The sequence below is a fragment of the Hippichthys cyanospilos genome, chromosome 20, assembly GCF_059441005.1.
Source record: "Hippichthys cyanospilos isolate Australia breed blue-spotted pipefish chromosome 20, RoL_Hcya_1.0, whole genome shotgun sequence".
Taxonomy (NCBI): Eukaryota; Metazoa; Chordata; class Actinopteri; order Syngnathiformes; family Syngnathidae; genus Hippichthys; species Hippichthys cyanospilos.
Window position 1 is genome coordinate 14445001 of NC_142388.1, and position 22142 is coordinate 14467142.

Below are 22142 nucleotides of genomic sequence, written 5' to 3' on the forward strand. Positions count from 1 at the left end.
GGTTGCCATTTTCTGCTGCGACCCGTGGCAGGACTGGCCCGAGGCCTCGTGTACTTTCCCACTCTGTCTGGATTAAATCAATTGTTTCACTATGTTGTGGTATGGGCGATCTTTCAACAAAAACGAACACGCTAGGAACTAGTTTAAGGCAAGAAGCTTTTTTCTAGATTCCTTCAGTAGATACTGTATAAATGTGTGCTTTGGCCGAAACACAAAACAGTATTCTAATTAAGGTAAGCCATTTTTTAATGCGCCGTAAAAAGCAAACTTTCATCTAACTAAAACTTGCTGTTGCATAAAACGTGTGTGTTTGCATGTGTATATTTTTCAATAGGTAAACCGGTGATGTACCTACGTAAATATGCACACCCCCTGAAATAGCACAAGCTGTAACTGTTTCTTTGAATAACAGAAGCGAACATTTAAACAGGGGGCAGGCTTTACAGTACTTTTGGTTTTTGGAAAATAAGCCCCGATTTATACTCTGGAGTGACTTCCATTTTTTTTTTTCATAATGAAGAAAAAAAAAAAAACCTAGGACAGGGGTGTGGAATTATAGTTCTTGAGGGCCACTACCCTGCAACACTCCTCAAATGATCAGCTGATCAGGTAGTCAGAAGTCTGACAAAGATCCTGATCATTTAAATTACCACATTTTTCACACTATAAGGCACACCGGATTATAAGGTGCACCATCAATGAATGGCTGAGTATCTAAAAAATGTCATATATAAGGCACACCGGATTATAAGGCGCACATAGAGTTGAAACCATAGTACTGGCTGGAGTTGCATTATGCATCCACTAAATAGAGTTGCGTTACGCAGCCACTAGATGGTGCTTTATTAAAAACAATCAGTAAAGTCATCAAACTTTATTCATACAATACAACTATTATACTAAGAAATATTTGTTATTAAAAAACATCTGATAAAACAGAGAATGTGTTATTGGTAATTGCTATTTAACTACTAAACAGGAGCCGCTGATCGCAGAATAGATCCAAATTAAGCCATGCACTCATGAACGCTCTGCGCCGCAATCCTTTTGATTTTCCCCTCAGCATGCATTATATACTTTTGACCAGCTATTTTGTTATGGAGCACAAAAAAGTTATGCATAAACGAAAGTCAGGGAAATTTAGATGAGAAACATGCAACGATAAGAGTGAGGAGCCATGCGCGGGTGAAGGCGTGGCGCCGCCATCTTTTTCATTTATTCCTCTGCATGCATGAAAAAGGAGTTACGGATAAACGAAAGTCAGGGAAATTGAAACGAGAAACATGCAAGGTATGAGTTGAGGAGCCAAGCACAGGTGAACACACCTCTGTCTTTTTAATTTTTTCCTTGGCATGCATAATATATTTTTGACCCGCTGGGGTTACGGAAATTTAAATGAGAAACATGAGTGTGGTGCCACACACTCTTAAGTCCTCAGGGAAGAAAAAAATTAAATAAAAAATTGAGTTGGGCCTGCAAATCAAGTTAATGAATCGCGCTGGGCCTAGTCGGCTTGGATACCCTCAGGCCAGGTCGGTTTGAACTGGATTTTTAGACATAAACTATAGTTTATGCAGTCAGCACATGATCCATATATAATGCGCACCGGATTATAAAACGCACTGTCAGCTTTTTTTTTAAAAAAAAAACAGGCTTTTGGGTGCGCCTTAAAGTGCGGAAAAATACAGTAGGTGTTGTAGCTACATCCAACTATAAAAGAAAGCAGTCACCGCCCCCCTCTCTCCACCTTCATGGCATAGACACTGGCCAACATCTAAACAATGAGAAGTTTTCATTTCAACTTGAATTTCGACAATATTTTTTAGAAAAAAATAAATAAACTACATTTATTGTACATAATAGATGCATATAAAATATTGCATAAATACAATTGACTCGACCATAATTTGACTGTCAAAGCAGCTCTCATAGTGAAGTGGGCTACTTTAGTGGTCCTGTACATGATATAAAATTTAGTCTGTTCCATGAAGAATGTTAGTTGTGTCCATTTGTGAATCCAGTTCATCACCTGTAATTCTGGCCATGTGTTGTACAGTGGTGGTTTTCCCAGTCCCAGTCTCTCCAACTAACAAAACAGGCTCCTGCTTAGCAATACAAACTGCTAGTCGCTCCAGTAGAACAGCAGCTGGACGAGTGGCAGCAAATGTCTGGTGATCACTGCTGATAATGAAAAGAAATATGATTTAATTTTTTTCACATTAGAAGAAACCTAACAATACAATCTCTTTAAAGTCTTGTCACATCAATTGTGTAGAAACAACAGCCTATAACCGAGGCTTGGGGGATATATCGATTTTTTCGATTTCCGTAATTTCCCAAATATGGGAAAAATGAGGGATTACTGTACTGCTTGAAAATAGCCCTTTCAGAAACTCATGGTTAGGTTCACAAACATGAAAAATGTCATGAAAATAAAGAATTTCATGATTTGTTCAAAAATAATTGTCGCTCCATTTTAATTATAATAATAAGAAGAGAAGAAGAAAAATAATATAGTTGTTTATTGTTTTTTTTAGAAAAAAATAACTTTGACCAAACCGTTTATGGTATTGACCCAACACAAACGTTGGTTCTGGCAGAGTCACTACAATTGGGGTGTGGTAGGCCAACAGGGTGCCACCCAAAAAGGATTAACACAGAACTCTATAGACATTCTCTGCACACCATCAACAATCAAAGGAGCCTTTTCAAACAAGGACAGCTTCTTCTCAAGTGCAGGACTACAGTAAGAACTACTTTGTGCTTAAGCCAATCAGGCTGTATAACTCCTCACTCAGGAAAATGAGTAACAGCTTTTATACTTGTAGTCGCAAAAAGTTTTATTTTTAATCTGTGTTTTTGTACTTTATGCTGTTGGAACAAAATTTCCAAGTTCTTTCTTTCTTCATATGTATCAATTTTTCTGTCAGTGGGATGTCAGGGCCAGCAAGCCCTTCTCTGCTGGCCTAATATACCCTGACTATAACCTATCCTAACTATAATAATTAGAATAACTATAACAAAAGTCAATTTAATTTTAAATTTATTTTGACTAAATATATATATATGTACATACATATACATATATATATATATATATATATATATATACATATATACATATATATATATATACATATATACATATATATATATATATACATATATATATATATATATATATATATATACATATATATATATATATATATATATATACATATATATATATATACAGTGGTACCTCGGTCCTCGAACGCCTCTATACTCGGCCAAATCGGTGCTCGACCAAAAAAATCAAGTAGGTAATGCATCGGACCTCGATCAGATTTTCGGTGCTCGACTAGCCGAGCCTAGCCGTGCTCGACTAGCCGAGCCTAGCCGAGCCGACCCGAACGCGCTCCTCGGCTCTTTTCGGCCAGTTCAAGCGCCAGTTCAACTCAGACCGCCAACGGAGTAAGACTTACGCAGTTTGTTTGAGTACGTATTTCTTCCCAATTTTCAACTTTTTTGTGTTGCGCTAGCCCTTAATGATGGGTCCTAAGAGAGATAGTGATAAGGGGAAGGCAAAGAGAAAAACAGTGAGGACCACTATCGAACGGAAGAGACAAACAAAAAAGGCAGAAGCAACTTACAATGGACAGGTTCCTTCTTAAAGAAAAGAGGAAGGCTACTGCCCAGCCAGATTTACCTCCACAGAAGAGAGAGAGAAGGGAGAAAACCCCTGAAGGCGCGTTACCTAGCGTCATCATGAAAGGGGATTCCCCTTCCAAGGATTAGCCCTCCCTCCCGTCCTCGCCGCATCCATTCCCGTATGCCATCAGCCACTATCCAAAACGTAAGTAAATTATACAAAATGCTTAATAATGCTTTATATATCTTTATCATGTACCGCTTGTGCACATTTACGTCCTCATTGTTGTTTAGATACATGTTCTTATAATATTTTAGGTATTTTTCTTAATGGTAAAAACGGATTAAAATAGTTTCCATTATTTCTTATGGGAAAATTGGTTTCGGTGTTCGACCAAATCGGTGCTCGACCACCACCTCGGAACGGATTATGGTCGAGTACCGAGGTACCACTGTATACATATATACATATATATATATATATATATATATATACACACATGTACATACATATATATATACATATATATATATATATATATATATATACATATATATATATATATATACATATATATATATATATACACACACATATACATATATATACATATATATATATACACATATACATATATATACATATATATATATATACACATATACATATATATACATATATATATATATACACATATACATATATATACATATATATATATATACACATATACATATATATATATACACATATACATATATATATACACATATACATATATATATACATATACACATATACATATATATATATATACATATATATATATATATATATATATACACATTTATATACACACATTTTTATATATATATATATATATATATATATATATATATATATATACACACACATATACATATACACATATATATATATATATATACATATACACATATATATATATATATACACATATACATATATATATATATACATATACACATATATATATATATATATATATATATATATATATACACATATACATATACACATATACATATATATATATATATATATATATATATATATATATATATACACACACACACATATATACACACATATATATATACAAATATATACACATATACACATATATATATACATATATATACACATATACACATACATATATATATACACATACATATATATATACACATACATATATATATACACATACATATATATATATATATATATATATATATATATGTGTATATATATTTATTCTCCATATTCTGTTCTTTTCGTGGCAGGCAGACAACATGGCAGACTTCATGTCTGCCTGAGCCCGGAGGTACTGGGCATTCGTTTGAACAGTTGAAGACTTCCGTGCAGAGTGCAATAACATATTGTGTTCGGGCTCAAATTTGTTAGACAGCTGCAATAGCCAGTCGACCCATGAAAACACCTTCAAGAAACCTCATGTTGAATGTGACGTAACTGGATGATCACTGCAGGAAGGCGGTGCTATATTGATCCACCATGTTTAATGGTGGAAGTAGTTAAATAAACGTATTTAAAAGAAAAGAAAAAAACATGCTGCTCAACCAGCTAATGTTAGTGTTAGCATATATCGAAGTCAGACTTACAAATGCTTTTTTTTTCCAAACCCACAATGACTGAAGAAGAGCAAAACGGAAATTGGACCGACGCAACTTTCACTATTGGCGTCCATGTCAATACAAAAGGATTTATTAATGGAAATGAAACGCGAAGACAAACTCTACAAGCAAGTCACGAAAGTCTTTCTGAGGAAAAAAATAAGAATGGATTTTGTACTAAAATAACTTCGGGACAGCCATTTTGGGTGAGGTAATATGTTTTTGTAATTTTATGTCAATCATATTCAATTGTCATGTTTGTTTCTTGTGAGTTTGTGGGGTTTTGTTCATGTTTCTGTTCCACTCACGTCTTCCTTTATTGTCTGCATTTTCGTTTGTTTTGGTCCACCTGTCTGGTGATACTTTGTCCATTTTTGCTCCCGGTTCGGTCCTGCCTCATTTCCTTGTTAAAACCTCCTTTTTTTGAACTGCATATTTCTCAGTTTTCCTGCATTTTTGGGTCCCCTACCTTCCTCCTCCCAACTCACCATGCCCATATGTGACACCTACATTAAATTGTACACTAAATTACAAATGGCAATCTTGTTAAAGCTTTCCTGCTCTTGGTGGACTTCATAAAACTTTGTGGACAAATAATTTGAAATTATTATTACTTATTCTAAGTTTTGGAACGTATAATGGTAAATTTGAATTGCTGATGCGGGTTCATTGAGGTTTAAATGCTCTGAAAAATAGCCTGCGTAGCCCAGTAATGCGTACGTGTGCGCATGAGGGTTCCAATCACTGAAGACTTAAGTGTGAAATGCACAGGCCGCCACTGGTACTTGTGTATCTTTATGCGTGGACGGAAGTGTTAAAAAAAGATTTGTGTGATAAATGTCCCACTTACATACTCAGCATTGCGGTCTCAGTCTGCTTTCGAAATAAAGTCACTCTACCCACGAGAGCCTCATGTTCAGTCAATGAGACAACAGGCTGATACATCCGGCAGAAGTGCTGCACCTAAGAGCATGACAAAATGCGTTTCCATTAATGGACTATACATTATCTTATCTTTCAGTGCCATGGAAAATAATTCTCGTCTTGTAAAATACTTACGTTGTGTGCCAATGAAGAGAATTCATGTCAAATACTTTTTTTTTTTTTTTTTTTTTAATCAAAGTGTAGGGGACACCCTTAACTCGCGTTTCTCTTAATATGAAGCCAATTGAGCATTGTAGTGATGAACTGTGGTTTTAATATTGCTAACACTGGGTAAGAAAGCAAAACAAAGAATTGATTTGAGTTTCTTCCCCTCCTATTTTTTTTTATACAAAATAAGTAAAAGTGACAGAAAATTTGAAAAAATGTTTTGCTTTTATTTTAGCTAAGCATTACACCTACATAATTATCTCTAAGAATTAAAGTGCAAAATTTCCGCATTGTATGACATACAATACCTCTGAAAAAAGGTAGCATATGAGATTGATAAAGTGCAAACTCAAAAAAGTGAATTACCATTTTGTGTGGCCAAGTTTTATCATGGATATCAAATACCAAATGCATTTGTCTAGTTCTGTGGTACCTCGACATATGAAATAAATTAATTCATTTGACTCATTCTTTCCACTGTACACAGTGTTAGTGGTGCACCGCTTCCGCTTCCCCCTCCTGAGACACTGTATGGTGGACCAAAATTTCCTTGAAGTCGTCCAGAACCCGTTTTCCATGGCGTCACCAAACTCCTCACACACCGAGGTTTTTGCCTCAGCGACTGCACTCCACTTGGCCAATTGGTACCTGTCAGCCGCCTCTGGAGCCCCACTGGCCAAAAAGGCTCGATAGGAGTCTTCTTCAGCCATAACAAGCACTGACCTCCTTACTGCCACAACTTCCATCAGCCTTCTCGAAAATGAAGGAACCGAACATGGTCCACTCAGACTCAATGTACCCTGCCTCCCCCGGGACATGGGAGAAATTCAGCCAAAAGTGGGAGTTGAAACTCTTTCTGACAGGGGACTCTGCCAGGGGGACAAAGCTGTCCCCAAGGAAAGAGAAAACCTTTCACGTCCCCCACTCATGTTACACTCATATACATGTTTCTTAGTTTCATGACTTCATAATTGTCCAAAATAATTGAAGAACATTCAAATTAGTTTTTGGCCATATCGCCCAGCCTTACAAGCGAGCATACAGTACTGTATATCCCACATGATACTGTATGATATAAAAGTATGAATTTGCTTTTAAGTTATAAGCAAGAGTCACTGAATGGAAAATTTACATACTAGTGCTTTGCTGTGAAAATAAAACAAGGTTTGAGATGGTATAAATGAAAATTAATATCTTGCGTTTATTGACCTTAAATTATTGGACTGTTGAAATACCTTTTCTTTGGAGATATTGAGCTTGCTTCCAATTATCTCAGCCATCCCAAGTTGGGTCTCAGGGTGAGACATCATTGCTGTGAAGCAGTCAAGAGCCTGTTTGACATAGATTAAACCATTACTTTCATACGTGGAAGCTAAATTATAAATGGAAGCTAAACCCCAAGCAAATAACTTTTTTAATCTATTTTTCTATTTGCATCCCATTAAAAACATATTATTAGGCATGACATTAAGAAAATTGTTCAATTTTGTCTCCTAAAAATACACAGAACGTGATTAAAAAAAAAAAAAAAAAAAAAAAAACTTGCCTCTTGAAATACATGATGGGCAGTCGTTGATGAAGTGCTGTTAAAGTTGACACTGATCCTGTCACACCATTTCAGCAAGTCTCTAAGTAAGGGAATGGCAAAGTGACAAATTGCCAAAAAGACACGCACAGCAATAACAAAAAACAGGAGACAGCTGCATAATCATGAAAGGAGTCAATGTATTACAACACTGGTGCAGAATTTGTTTCCGCCACGATCCAACCTGTATCTGAACATTTAATAGCAGTGTGAACGACACATATTTGATTTCTATAAATGTGACTCAGGCCTCTTGGGTATGTGATACTGAATCTGATATTTATCAGATCTTTTGACATCCGACTTCAGTCTCAACGGCCAGGCCTCATTCATCTGACTCACACGTAACAAACAAGCGTCAAAAAAGCAGCTTTGGAAAAAAAAGGCAACAATAGCAGACTAGGCGAAGAAGTTTGAAAATATTCTGAGGGCGGTAGAACGTGTGTGTGTGCAAGTAATGTAACTTAATTACCATATTTTCCGCATTATAAGGCACACCAAAAGCCTTACATTTTCTCAGAAGCTGACAGGGCGCCTTATACAGTGCATAAACCTTGTATTTTGGGGGAGGAAAATTTTGTTAATTAATCACCATGTACATTTTTCCATTTTGACCTCTGTATTTCAGTTACAAGTGTATTTTTTTTTTTTTTACAGTTAAATTTTTATAACACAGTTTGAAATTTTGATATGCTATACAATGGGCCCCCATGTTACAAGATTAATCCCTTCCGTGGTTGGGCTCATAAGGCGAAATCACCGTATGGCGGGCAATCCAAACCTGTGTTAAATACCTAATGTGTTTAGAACCAAGGTTAAAAACATCAAAATTGTACATACATATTAAAAATTGGTACCAAAATACCATAGTAAGTGCTATGTATATATAATATACATGCATACAATCAGAAAACATCATAAATGAAAAATATAGAAAGGATTTATTTACCTTATTATGCCCATATTCCCTAGTAAGAGTAGCCTAGGCTGGGCTAGCTTCGTATTTCTTGATTGTCTCCAGCTTGGTTTCCATTTAAATCATCTTCTTACTTCTCTCTTTAACATCACTAGCAATGTTGGGCTATAAATACGGTTTTGTAACCACTCACGATACAATAAAGCTTTACTATTCCGCCATTTTGAAATGAGTGAGGCTGACCAATAGCAGACCAGCATCTCCGTGAGGAGACGCCGACCAATAGCAGACCAGCATTGTAGTGACGCGTTGCATGGAGGCAGTTTGACAGCAAAAGAAAATAAGTGCAATTACCTAAAAACGCTTGCAGAGGGAAACAAAACACAAATACAGCCAACCCTCTAGGGCCATGAAAGTGGTTTTTGTCGCAAAGCGGGGAAAATACCGTTAAGAGGGGATGAAAAAACTCAAGAAAACGCAACATGAAAAAAACATAAGCCAGGGACGCTGTGACCTGGGGGTCCACTGTATACGCTCCAATTTTGAAGCAATTTACTGTATATGGGGACAAGGTGCAAAAATCGCAAGTTTTTGTAAAAGAAAGCACAATTTAATCAAATGAATCCAGAAACTGTTTTCAAATCAACAAAAAACACATAGTGGTATGAAAAAGTATTTGAACCTTTTGGAATTTCTCACATTTCTGAATGAAATCATCAATGTGTGAGATCTGATCTTTGTTAAAATCACACTGATGAAACAACAGTGTCTGCTTTAACTAAAACCAAACAAACATTTATAGGTTTTCATCTTTTCATGAAGATAGCATGCAAACAATGACAGAAGGGGGAGAAATAAGTAACTGAAACATCTGCCTAAGGATACTTAAAGAGCAATTGAAACCAATTTTTACCAAACAATTTATTTTGTGGACTGATGAAACAAAAGTTCAATTGTTTGGGAGGAACACACAACGTCATGTGTGGAGAAAAAATGGAACAGCTAACCAACAACACCTCATCCCCACCATGAAGCATGGTGGAGGGTGCGTCATGGTTTGGGGCTGTTTTGCTCCCCCAGGGCCTGGACAACTTGCAATCATTACTGGAAAAATGAATTCAAATGTTTATCAAGATGTTTTGCACGAAAACTTGAGGCCGTCTGTCAGACAGTTGAAGCTAAAAAGAGGATAGATGCTGCAACAAGACAATGATCCAAAACACACAAGTAAATCACCTTCAGAATGGTTTCAGAAAAACAAAATACACGTTCTGCAGTGGCCAAGTCAAAGTCCAGACTTGAACACCATTGTGATGCTGTGGCATGACCTCAAGACAGCGATTCATGCCAGACAAGTTACTTATTCCTCCCCCTTCTGTCATTGTTTGCATACTATCCTCATTAAAAAAAAATGAAAACCTATCAATGTTTGGGTGGTTTTAGTTAAAGCAGCACTGTTGTTTGATCTGTGTGATTTTGACAAAAATCAGATCACATTTGATGGTTATTGTATGCAGAAATGTGAGAAATTCCAAAGTGTTCAGATACTTTTTCATTCCACTGTATTAAGTTTTTTGATTGCAATTTGATTAAGAGAGATTTAAGTTTAATATTTAATTGAATTATCATTACCTGTATGTTCTTTTAAACTCTTGATTGGTCTTGGCATTGATCTAAACAGTCTTTTGATGTAATCAAGTGGTATCTTTTTCCCTTCATTCTTCAGATAGTACTTGCCACCAATCATCTTTATTCTTAATTTCTGATTGGTGAAATCATAAACATAATGTGTTTGATTTATCTGATTGTTTTGTTGACATTCCCTTTAGCACAGCACCATTTAGTGGATGCTTAACGCAACCCCAGCCACTACTGTAGTTTCTATTCAGTGTGCCTCATAATGCGGTGCGCCTTATATGATTTTTTTTTTTTTTTTAAACAGGCCGTTCATTGAAGGTGCGCCTTATAGTTCGGTGCACCTTATAGTGCGGAAAAATGGTATATTAAATTTGAAGACTCAACAATATTGTGTTTGCTTTGGCTTAATCAGTAATATTATTTGAAGGTACAGTGGGCCCCCGGTTTACGAACTCCCTGTTTTACGTACTTTTTCATCTTACGATGTGAACCGCAGCGTTTTTTTGTGCCCCTCTTAGGCACAAAACTTTCGTCTTACGAACCATCCAACATGCCGGTCAGTGTATCCGCACTAATTTTTTCGCTTTGCTGCATCAACAGAAACAACTTTTCTCGCATGTCACGGATATGCCGATATGCTATTGGTTAATAAAGGCTGTCACAGTCACGGTCTCAGTCACAGTTTCAAACACGGAGATGCCGATATGCTATTGGTCGATTAAGGTTACAGTCAGGGTCTCAGTCACGGTCTCAGTCACGGAGATGCGGATATGCTATTGGTCAATAAGGTTACAGTCACGAGCTCAGTCACGGAGATGCGGATATGCTATTGGCCGGCGTCACGTCAATCACAGAAATGCTGATAGGCTATTGGCCGAACGCCTTCATCTAGAGCTTGATGGCACAGCTGGTCGGTGTGTTGTGAAGACTTTGCAAACTTTATCTGTTAGACATGGCTTCTAAAATTGCAAGTGGGGGTAAAGGAAGATGTAAGAGGATGATGACAATGGAAACGAAGCAGGAGATAATAAAAAAATAAGGAGTCGCACGCATAGTTAACCTTGCTAGTGAATATGGGCGTAACCGCTCGGCAATCTTCTAAGGGCAAGACTTTCCTTGCCAGAGGACGGACCTCGGTCAACACCAAAACGGAGAGGCTTCTTCTATTATGGATTAAAGAGAAGGAACTCGCCGGTGATATGTTCACGTTTAAGAAAAGTTCTTGTTTAAGAAAAAAAATAAATTCTGCGGGTTCGTCTCTGCTCCCCTCCGCCTCCACCCACCACCAGCTCAAGTCAAGTCGCCCCAAAGGTAAATGTCATTTTTCCTTTGTACAGTGGTACCTCGGTACTCGACCATAATCCGTTCTGAGGTGGTGGTCGAGCACCGATTTGTTCGAACACCGAAAGCAATTTTCCCATAAGAAATAATGGAAAGTATGTGTGCACAAGTAAATGTGCACAAGCAGTACATGATAAAGATAAAGATAAATAAAGCATTATAAACCATTTTGTATAATTTACTTACGTTTTGGAGAGTGGTTGATGGCATACAGGAATGGATGTGGAGAGGACGGGAGGGAGTTACTCCTTCCATGATGACGCTAGCTAACTGCGACGCGAGGTACACCGCGTTCATATTTTGCTATAATTTCCTTCTTCGGTTCAATAGTGGTCCTCATTGTTTTCCTCTTTGCCTTCCCCTTATCACTGTCTTTCTTTGGACCCATTATTAAGGGCTAGAGCAACACGAAAAAGTTTAAATCCGGGAAGAAATACTCGAACAAACGTCTTACTCCGCTGGCGGTCTGAGTTGAACTGGCGCTTACCCGCTGGCCGAGAAGGGCCGAGGAGCGCGTTCGGGTCGGCTCGGCTCGGCTCGGCTCGGCTAGGCTCGGCTAGTCGAGAACCGAAAATCTGATCGAGGTCCGATGCATTACCTACTTGATTTTTTTGGTCGAGCACCGATTTGGTCGAGTATAGAGGCGTTCGAGGACCGAGGTACCACTGTATATTTATGTTGTTTAACTGTACAGTAGATTATGTTACTAACCTAGGGTTTATGCACGTGTTGCACGCATTCACTAATTAACATAGGTTTGGATTGCCCGTCATACGGACAATTCGAGTAACGAGCATAGCTGCTGAACGGATTAAGTTTGTAACACGGGGGCCCACTGTACATCTTTCAGTTCACATTTGAATGTTCTTAAATGTATTGAAAATTAAATATTGACTGTGATGGAATTTGTTATTAAGTTTATGTAATGTTTTTTTTTTTTTTTGGTCCTGTGTAGGAATCAAAATTTTGCTCCGACATTTTGAAATTCAATAAATCTGGGAGACTATTACCAATTCTCAGTGCCAAACCTACAGAGGGGCTAAAAATTATTTGCTTGGCAAAGCAAAAAACACGCATTCACACCAGGGTTTCATTAGGGTTCATATAAAGTCAAATGTTCACCAACAGTTTGAAGGATTTTTTTGTCGCAAGGAAACGTTTAACATATAGGTTCAAAATTGTGACAAGAACCATACAGTCATCATCTAGTGGACAATAAGACCTTTGAGCAAGCCCCAACAAGAAGGCAACATCAGAACCCTTTACCAGCCGTCACGAACATACGCCATTCAGAGAGATAGGTACTTCGAGGAGGACACAATAAAATTAATAGGAGGCTGATCCACACCTTAACGACAGTGCTCTACCCTCCAGCAGAGTGCCCCTTTCCTCAGACTTGTACTGGTGGTTTTCATTGGGGCTTTGAGAGAAAGACAGGTCCAATTGTCTTTCCCTTGTGAGATGGCAGTAGATGTCCAACAGACGATCCACTACCATTGTCAGCATTGGATACTTGCCTGTGACCACCTAAAAACACAGAAGGAATTAAATTTAATGCAGGTCATTCCTAAAACACTGAATGAAGTGATAAGAATCTATTCAACAAGCAGCGATCATACAAGCTGCAGGGTGTTAGCTTACAGTCTAAGTAACTTTGGACTTGCCTGCTAGCTTTTGTTGTGATGCATGACATCACAGGACTATTGGGCATTAGCGATGTGCTATCAATTAGTGAGCGCAATTATCTACCAAGTAAATTTTCATGTTTTTCAAGCGCTATTAAATTTACCAGTCACCGAGCTCGAGATGAGTTGTTAGCTACCCGTTAACTTTGGACTTGTATGGGAGATTCCATTATGAACACTACATTATCACAGCCACCGGCAGATTTTTTTTTGTTTTTTCTGCCCAAACGTTCACATGCTCCTTCTGGATGAGGGTCACGTTCAGGGCTTTGCGGAACCAAATACAGGCAATCCATAATGGTTGGCAACTCTGTTGCTAACTTCTTCGGTGGTTTTGAATCCAAAATGTGTTTAACATGGTGCATTTGATTCCACTTAGATTTTTTTTCTTTACATTTACTTGTAACTGCCTTCTTTTTGTAATCTTTGTAATAAAACAAGGAGAGCCCGAAAACACTGGAAGACCCTGGTACTCTCTCCCTCTTTTGCAAAAGATCGTGTTTGACTCAGAGTTTTAGCTTTTCTCCAGTCTCTCATCACTGATAACTCTAACACTATCCAACAATTGTAATAATTGTTATTTCTAATAATTTGTTATTAATTATCAATATTTCATCTCAAAACATACCTCCAATTCTTTATGTTACCAATTTCCAGCTTGGCCCGGGACTTATTTGATTATGATGTTTTTTTTTTTTTTTTACATTCTACCTATTAATTGTAATTTAAAATATTTAGTTATTAATGATTATATTTCATCTCAAAACATACCTCCTTCAACTCTCTCCTGATCATGTTACCAATTTCCAGCTTGGTCCAGTACTTATCCAACAATGCTGCATTGGAGTTTGGTGGCTTGTGCCAGCTGCCACCACTGTAAATCATTCTGCAAAAGAGAAAATCCTGCTTGTTGTAATTCTACTTTACTACTGCTAGTGTCAAAATATACTGTATTTTCTGCAGTATAAGGCACACCCAAAAGCCTGTTTTTTTTTAAAGTTGACGGTGCGCCTTATAATCCGGTGGGCCTTATATATGGATCAAATCATGTGCTGACTGCATAAACTATAGTTTATGCCTAAAAAATCCAGTTCAAACCGACCTTGCCCAAGGTTATTAAAGTCAACACGGCCCTGCGCGATTAATTAACTTGATTTGCCCAACACAATTTTTTTTTTGAGGACTTAAGATTGTGTGGCCCCACACTCATGTTTGTCGTTTAAATTTCCCTGACTTTCGTTTATTCGTAACTTCTTTGTGCTCCATATGGTAATAGTGGGTCAAACATATATAATGCACGCTGAGGAAAGAGCCAACCTTCAACCGCGATTGGCTCCAAACTCATACCGTTGCATGTTTGTCGTTTAAATTTCCCTGACTTTCCTTGATTTCTAACTTCTTTGTGCTCCGTATCGTAATAGCGGGTCAAAAATGTATAATGCACGCAGAGGAAAAAATTAAAAAGATAGCAGCACCAGCCTTCTCCCGCGCTTGGCTCCAAACTCATACCGTTACATGTTTGGCATTTAAATTTCCATGACTTTCGTTGATTCCTAACTTCTTTGTGTTCCATATCGTAATAGCGGGTCAAAAATATATAATGCACGCATAGGAAAATATTAAAAAGACAGCCTTCACCCGCACTTGGCTCCAAACTCATACCGTTACATGTTTGGCGTTTAAATTTCCCTGACTTTTGTTGATTCTCAACTTCTTTGTGCTCGGCCATCCATTGATGGTTGATTGGTGCGCCTTATAATCCGGTGTGTCTTATAGTGCGGATAATACGGTAATTCAAAATCACATTTTCACAGCAGGGATGTCATTTGCGTCAACCCCAATGTTGGATTGAAGCTTGACAGTCACTCAAGCATATCATGAGGAAAAAAAAACATACGCGGAATGCCAGTGCTACCATTTGAGTTTAATACCTAAGAATCCTGGTCCATTGAGTCCCCACCCCCGCTTACAGGAAATAGCTCACTGTGTCTGCTATGCCTCTAAAGTGCCATTTACAAGGTACAGATACTGTACATTAAGGAACATTAACAAGGTAAGAGTCAAATTCAAATATTTTCTATAGTACCAAGTACAAAATGCACTGACAGTTTGGCGACAATGTAAACACTTTAGAAAAAAAATGTTGAGATGGTATCTGTTGTGTTTTGGGCTTTTTGATTTTGTCTGGTCCTTTCACGTTATAGGTTTGTTGGTTAGGGTTAGAGTTAAGTCAGTGTCTTGTGAGTCGATTGCATCTCCCTGTCCTCGTCAACCTGCTTCCCTTGTGTCATCCAATCAGCTCCCTTTTTCAATTGTGTTTTGCCGTTGTTGTCTCATCAGTTTTGAGTGTATTTAGTTTCCGGCTTCGTTTCAGTTACTGTAGAGTCTTTGTTGTTGTTGCATTGTTGCATCTGTGAATCACACTAATTTTTTTGTTTTGTTTTGTTTTTTTTTGGGGGGGAGGGGGGCGTCGCATAGTTGGTCATCCAAGTCTTCTAGATTTTTTGTTGTTAAGTTCTTCGTCATTTTTGTTTTATTTTTACCTTAATTAATTTACATTTTAAGCGCACACCCTATTCCCCTGCCTTCTTGCATGTTAGGTCCGCATCTTCCACACCTTCCACTACCTCTCCTTGCCATGTCTGAACACGACATGCACTCTACTCTATGTTGTCATGTGCAGCCCATTAGCCCAAACCTGATGGCAGCTTCGCGATCTCAAATCTGTTCTGCAACAAGAATCACTGTTTTCGTGAAACCTACTGTAATATTCCTGTGTGAACAAGGATGGACTCAGACGCTGGTTCAGTCGGCTTGCTTCTTCTATTGAAAACAATGCAGTAACAACCTGCCTACCACTTTTAATTTTTGTAGGTCTAGGTCAAACATACCAGAATTGTTTTTATTAATCCACCCTATGTAGCCATTTGTTTTAATCGTTTGACAACTATAAAATATGACATTTTTCGCCGAGCCCAATGAATGCGCAAAATTTGGTGAGATTTTGTGCATGCTTAGAACCCAAAATGTCTGTTCCCTTATGAAGAATAAATGACTAATAACAGCTTCTTCCGTTATTACTATGATCCATCCATATATTTTCTATTGCGGCTTACCCTCACGAGGGTTGCTGCATCCTATCCTAGCTGTATATGAAACAAGAGAGCAAGAAGGGTGATTCATTATAAAGGTGTCTTTGTCGACGTGTGGTTCACGTTCACATTTGTAAAATGCCCATTTAACTATGAGTAGTTTTCTGGAAGATGAAAGTTGAGGGAACGCTAATATCATAGATATGAGCAGTAGGCAGGGGAAACATTCAACTGGTTGCCAGCCAATTACAACTACCACTTATTTCTACAGAAAACAATAGGTTGAGGGTATTCATTTTGGGGGTCTCAGCATTTCATCTCTGCTATTTGCAGATGCTGTGGTGCTGTTGGCCTCCTCACGCCGTGACCTCCAACTCTCGTTGGAGCGGTTCAAAAGAAGATCATGACGATCAGCACCTCCAAATCCGAGACCATGGTCCTTAAGTCGGAATAGGGTGGAGTGCCCTCTCCGGGTCAGGGATAAACTCCTCCACTTGGGGCAGGACCTCAAGTATCTTGGGGACTCTACTCTCACAAGTGAGGGTAGGATGGAACAGGAGATCGATAGACAGATCGGTGCAGCATCTGCCGTGTTGGGGACGCTGTACCGGTCTGTTGTGGCGAAAAAACAGCTGAGCCGAAAGGTGAAGCGCTCGATTTACCGGTCGATCTACGTTCCTGCCCTCACCTATGGCAAGCTCTGGGTCGTGACAGAAAGAACGAGATCCCGGATAGAAGCAGCCAAAATCTGTTTTTTCCGCAGGGTGTCCGGGTTCTCCCTAAGAGAGAGGGTGAGAAGCTTGGTCATCCGGGAGGGTCTCGAGTCGCTGCTCCTCCATGTTGAGAGGGGCCAGTTGAGGTGGTTCAAACATCTGGTTAGATGCCTTCCGGACGCCTCCCTAGTGAGGTGTCCCAGGCATGTCCCTCAGGGAGGAGGCCCGGGGGACAACCCAGGACACGTTGGAGGGACTATGTCTCTCGGCTGGCCTGGGAACAACTGGGGATTCCCGCGGAGGAGCTGGAGGAAGTGGCTGGGTAGAGGGAAGTCGGGGCCTCCCTGCTCAGGCTGCTGCCCCCGCAATTCGATCCCGGGATACAGCGGTAGAAAATGGATGGATGGATGGATGGATGGACGGACAATAGATTGCTACTCAGGCCCCAATTAAAATTTTGGAATGTTTTTTATGGGTCTTTTTAATAGATATATTAAAATGTCTAATGTGAATTGAATGAGCCAAATCTCTTAAATTGGAAATGGGTATGTAATAATGAAAACAAAGTGAATAATGTAGAATTATTTTTGAGTGTAGGTCTTACTCTTCACACAATATAAAGCTGGAGGTGTAGAATAAAGTGTGAAGGCCTCTGTCTTCAGACAAATTGAATGCTGTAGAATAGGGCTGCATGATTATGTCCAAAATAATAATCATGATTATTTTGGTCAATATTGAAATCACGATTATTAATCACGATTATTCATCCATGTTTAGTCAAACGTCTATTTATTGCCCTTATTTAAACAAAGAATATATAAATAAGGCTTCAAGGCTTGATACTTACAAATATAGTGGGCCTCTGGTTCACCAAATTAATCCGTTCCGCGGTTGGGACTGTAACGCGTATTCACCGTATGGCGTGCAATCCAAACCTATGTTAATTAGCTAATGTGTATAAAATCCCAGGTAAAAACATCAAAATTGTATATACATATTAAAAATTGGAATCAAAATAGTATAGTAAGTGTAACATATATAACATACATGTATAAAATTAAAATAAAAAATATATAAAGGATTTATTTACGCTTAAGCGACGTGACAAGCTTGTTATGGTTAAAATCCCCAGTGAGGGTAGCCTTGGCTAGGTTAGTTTAGCCTTCATATTTCTTGATTATCTCCAGCTTCGTTTCCATATAAATCACCTTCTTCTCTCTTTAACATCACTAGCAATCTTGGGACCCATGACTAACCAACTAAAGTTTGAATTAAGCACTACAATGCAAAATAAATACCATATTGAAAGCACTCTCAAACAAGATCAAGTCTTTAGGCAGCCATCTTTGTGACTCTGTGGGCCGACCAATAGCAGACCAGCAGGCTTTGAATTACTTTGTAGGCTTTTAATTACTTTCATGACATCCATACCTTCTTGTTGCAAAAAACTGAAATCCAGGCGCTATGTCAATGCTATCCTTACGTCCTGGAATCAATAATGTTTTGTTCTCCATCAATGGAAGGAGCACAGATATCTTAAAAAAAAAAGATAGAGAAACATTATTTTTAGAATAAACATCTTTAACAGAAAATGACAAAAGAAAACAAACAGCAATAGCAACTAAAAAACAAAAATCAAATACTTCACACAAAACTATAGCTGCACTTCGCATTATTGGGGTTTTTATTTTGAAGTTGTTCACAGAAGCGTGTCGTGGCAATGACAAACCTCACTCACAGAATGTTGCTTTACGAGTCGTGAGTCAAAGCGACGTTCTGAAATCATGCTTCATCTACAATCCAATGACCTGAAGGGATTTTTTTTTTGTTGACGATGTATTGTAAGGTGCCTGCTGCTTTTATTGCAGTGTCTAGCGCAGGGGTGTGCAACTCGGGTCCTCGAGGGCCAGCGTCCTGCATGTTTTCCAGTTTTCTCTCTCAAACACACGTGATTCAAATGATTAGGATTATTTTCAAGATCCTGTGCAGCTTGTTGATGAGCTAATGGTTTAAATCAGGTGTGTTGGGAGAAAACTGGAAAACATGCAGGACCCCCAAGTGCCAGCTTTGCCCACCTCTGGTCTTGCCTAAATTAGCCGCTAGGTAGCAGCGCTTGAGTTGTACATATTGTCTGGCGAGAACACACCGATTAGGTTTTAAAGGCAGATTAACAGATGAAAATACTCACTGTACTTTTCTTGTTTCCTTATAACAAGGAAAAAACACAATTTGCTACCTTTGCTAACAGTCAAAAATGTTTGCCCCATAGTGGGTTAGACAAGGCACTGACTACTATATGTACTTAGTATCAAATAGTCAGTTTTTCCACAGTTGGCCTGATGAAATGTATAAATATTAACAAAACGTGAGTTTACTTAGATGAGATACTTCATGTTGAAATAAGCCTGCCATCCTGAAAATGTTGTCAAGATTATTAATTTACCACATCAAGTGGTGCGTGATCAATGTCTTCCAGCAAAATCCACAGTCCTTTAGAGACAGCTTGTGTCAGGGTTCCTGGTTGCCATATGAACTTTCCTGGTATATCAGTGCAGCGGTACATTCCAAGAAGTAACTGGAAAACATAAAAAAAAAAGAAAGAAAGAAAGAAAGAAAGAAACAGTCACGGTTTGAGTAACCAAAATGCATACTGAACACAATCTTGCTCAGTATGATTAATGTGCAGACTAAGAGCAGAAATTAATGTTCAGAATTATGTGTTGGGACACTTGTTATTTTGCATTTTAAATATGATTTACATAAACAAATTATTTGATAATAACTTAGCAAAGCAGTCTCATTCAAGTAACCAATGGATACACAACAAGGGGACAAACTGACTTTGGCTCTTGGGCATGAAATGCAAGAAAGAAGTTTATAAATTCCCTAATAAAAGACATTACATAGTAAATTCAAGATCAGCAATACTGTTTTTTTACTTGCAGAGTATGTAACAGATGAACTTTAGACGTACAGTATATGATCAATCTTAATGGAACTGTCACCTGTAACATTTGATCTAGTGCAGGAGTGTCCAAACTTTTTGCAAAGTGGGCCAGATTTGGTGTGTTAAAAATGTGAGGGGGCCAACCTTGGAAGGCGTTCTTTACATATAACAGCAATTAATTTAAATACATTTCAGCGAGCCGTTCTCTGTTTAACATTTGCTTTTATATTTTCATTTCAGCTATCTTAAGCATGTGTTTTGGTTAATTTGAAACATGCATATCAAAATTGAATTGACATTAAATATTGAAATCGAATAATCACTTAACTTCACTTTTTTAACACTAACTTTTTGGTTTTTAAATTTCCCTGACTTTCGTTGATTCTTAACTTCTTTGTGCTCCATATCATAATAGCGGCTCAAAAATATATAATGCACGCAGAGGAAAAAATTAAAAAGTCAGTGGCACCAGCCTTCACCCGCGCTTGGCTCCAAACTCATACCGTTGCATGTTTGCAGTTTAAATTTCCCTGAATTCCGTTTATTGCTAACTTCTTTGCGCTCCATAACGAAATAGCTGGTCAAAAATATATAATGCATGCAGAGGGGAAAATCAAAAGAATTGCGGCACAGCATTCACAAGTGCATGGCTTGATCTGGATCTATTCTGCCCTCTGCGGCTCCTGTTAAGAAGTTTGATAGCTATTACCAATAACGCATTCTGTTTTATCTGATTTTTTTTAAACAAAATATTTCTTAGTATAATATCCATACAACGCTTATATTGTATGAATGAGGTTTATATTCTATTAATAAAGTTTGATGACTTCGCTGATTGTTTTTAATACATTCCCTTTAGTAAAGCACCATCTAGTGGCTGCATAACGCAACTCTATCTAGTGGATGCATAATGCAACTCCAGCCAGTACTATGGTTTCAACTCTATGTGCGCCTTATAATCAGGTGCGACTTATATGTGGCGTTTTTAGAAACATGGCCGGCCATTGATGGTGCGCCTTATAATCTGGTGCGTCTTATGGTGCGGATAGTACGGTAATTCAAAATCACATTTTCACAGCAGGGATGTCATTTGCATCAACCCCAATGTTGGATTGAAGCTTGACAGTTACTCAAGCATATCATGAGGAAAAAACATAAGTGGAATGCCAGTGCTACCATTTGAGTTTAATACCTAAGAATCCTGGTCCATTGAGCCCCCAACCCCGCTTACAGTAAATAGCTCACTGTGTCAAACCTGTCTGTTGAACAGAAGTAATTGTACTCTTGGGTGCAAATTACATTTGAAACGTAATAAAATATCTCACCATGGCAGTTTAATATTTATAGAATTTTTAAACACAATAACAGAGAAAAGAGCAAGTAATAGTCATATCAACAAGTGCAGGGTTCATTTAAAATATGAAATTAGTCACTATAAATGTTGATTGGATTTTTCAATGTTTATAATTCTGGAGTGAAATCTTTAAAACAAAACAAAAGAAAACGTTTTCAGACTTATCGTGAATAAAAAATGACTTGTCCGCATGAGTTTGATGGGTGAAACTGAGATCTGGAGTGCAGGACAAAGGCCAGGTGTGGCTCTATGGCAGTAGTATGGATGCGCAAAACATGTTTTAAGTGAGAGTCGCCCTCACATGGCTCTTATTTAAGACCATAACCGAGAATGTCAACGACCCGAACAAGCTTAGCATTTTCTTACCAAATGCTCGAATCTCCCGGAAACTTGTCCTTATCCAGCTGAAAGTAAAAGTTGGCGATATAAAGCTGCTGGTGCTGACCGCAGCTCACTGTGTCACACTGCAGCT

The 22142-nt window shown here is 38.1% G+C and overlaps 1 protein-coding gene across 1 annotated transcript in view; it reads right to left on the reverse strand.

Annotated features, from left to right (window-relative positions):
• The window catches only part of mdn1 (midasin AAA ATPase 1), a 197189-nt gene that overhangs the window by 167068 nt on the left and 7979 nt on the right, over positions 1–22142 (reverse strand). The window contains exons 7-14 of the mRNA XM_088402728.1: positions 19813–19944; positions 18801–18904; positions 14336–14450; positions 13228–13406; positions 7946–8027; positions 7635–7730; positions 6158–6270; positions 2030–2181 (exon numbers count right to left, since the gene is read on the reverse strand). Of these exons, the coding sequence (XP_088258854.1) occupies positions 2030–2181; positions 6158–6270; positions 7635–7730; positions 7946–8027; positions 13228–13406; positions 14336–14450; positions 18801–18904; positions 19813–19944 (973 nt within the window). The remainder of the gene's footprint in view (positions 1–2029; positions 2182–6157; positions 6271–7634; positions 7731–7945; positions 8028–13227; positions 13407–14335; positions 14451–18800; positions 18905–19812; positions 19945–22142) is intronic.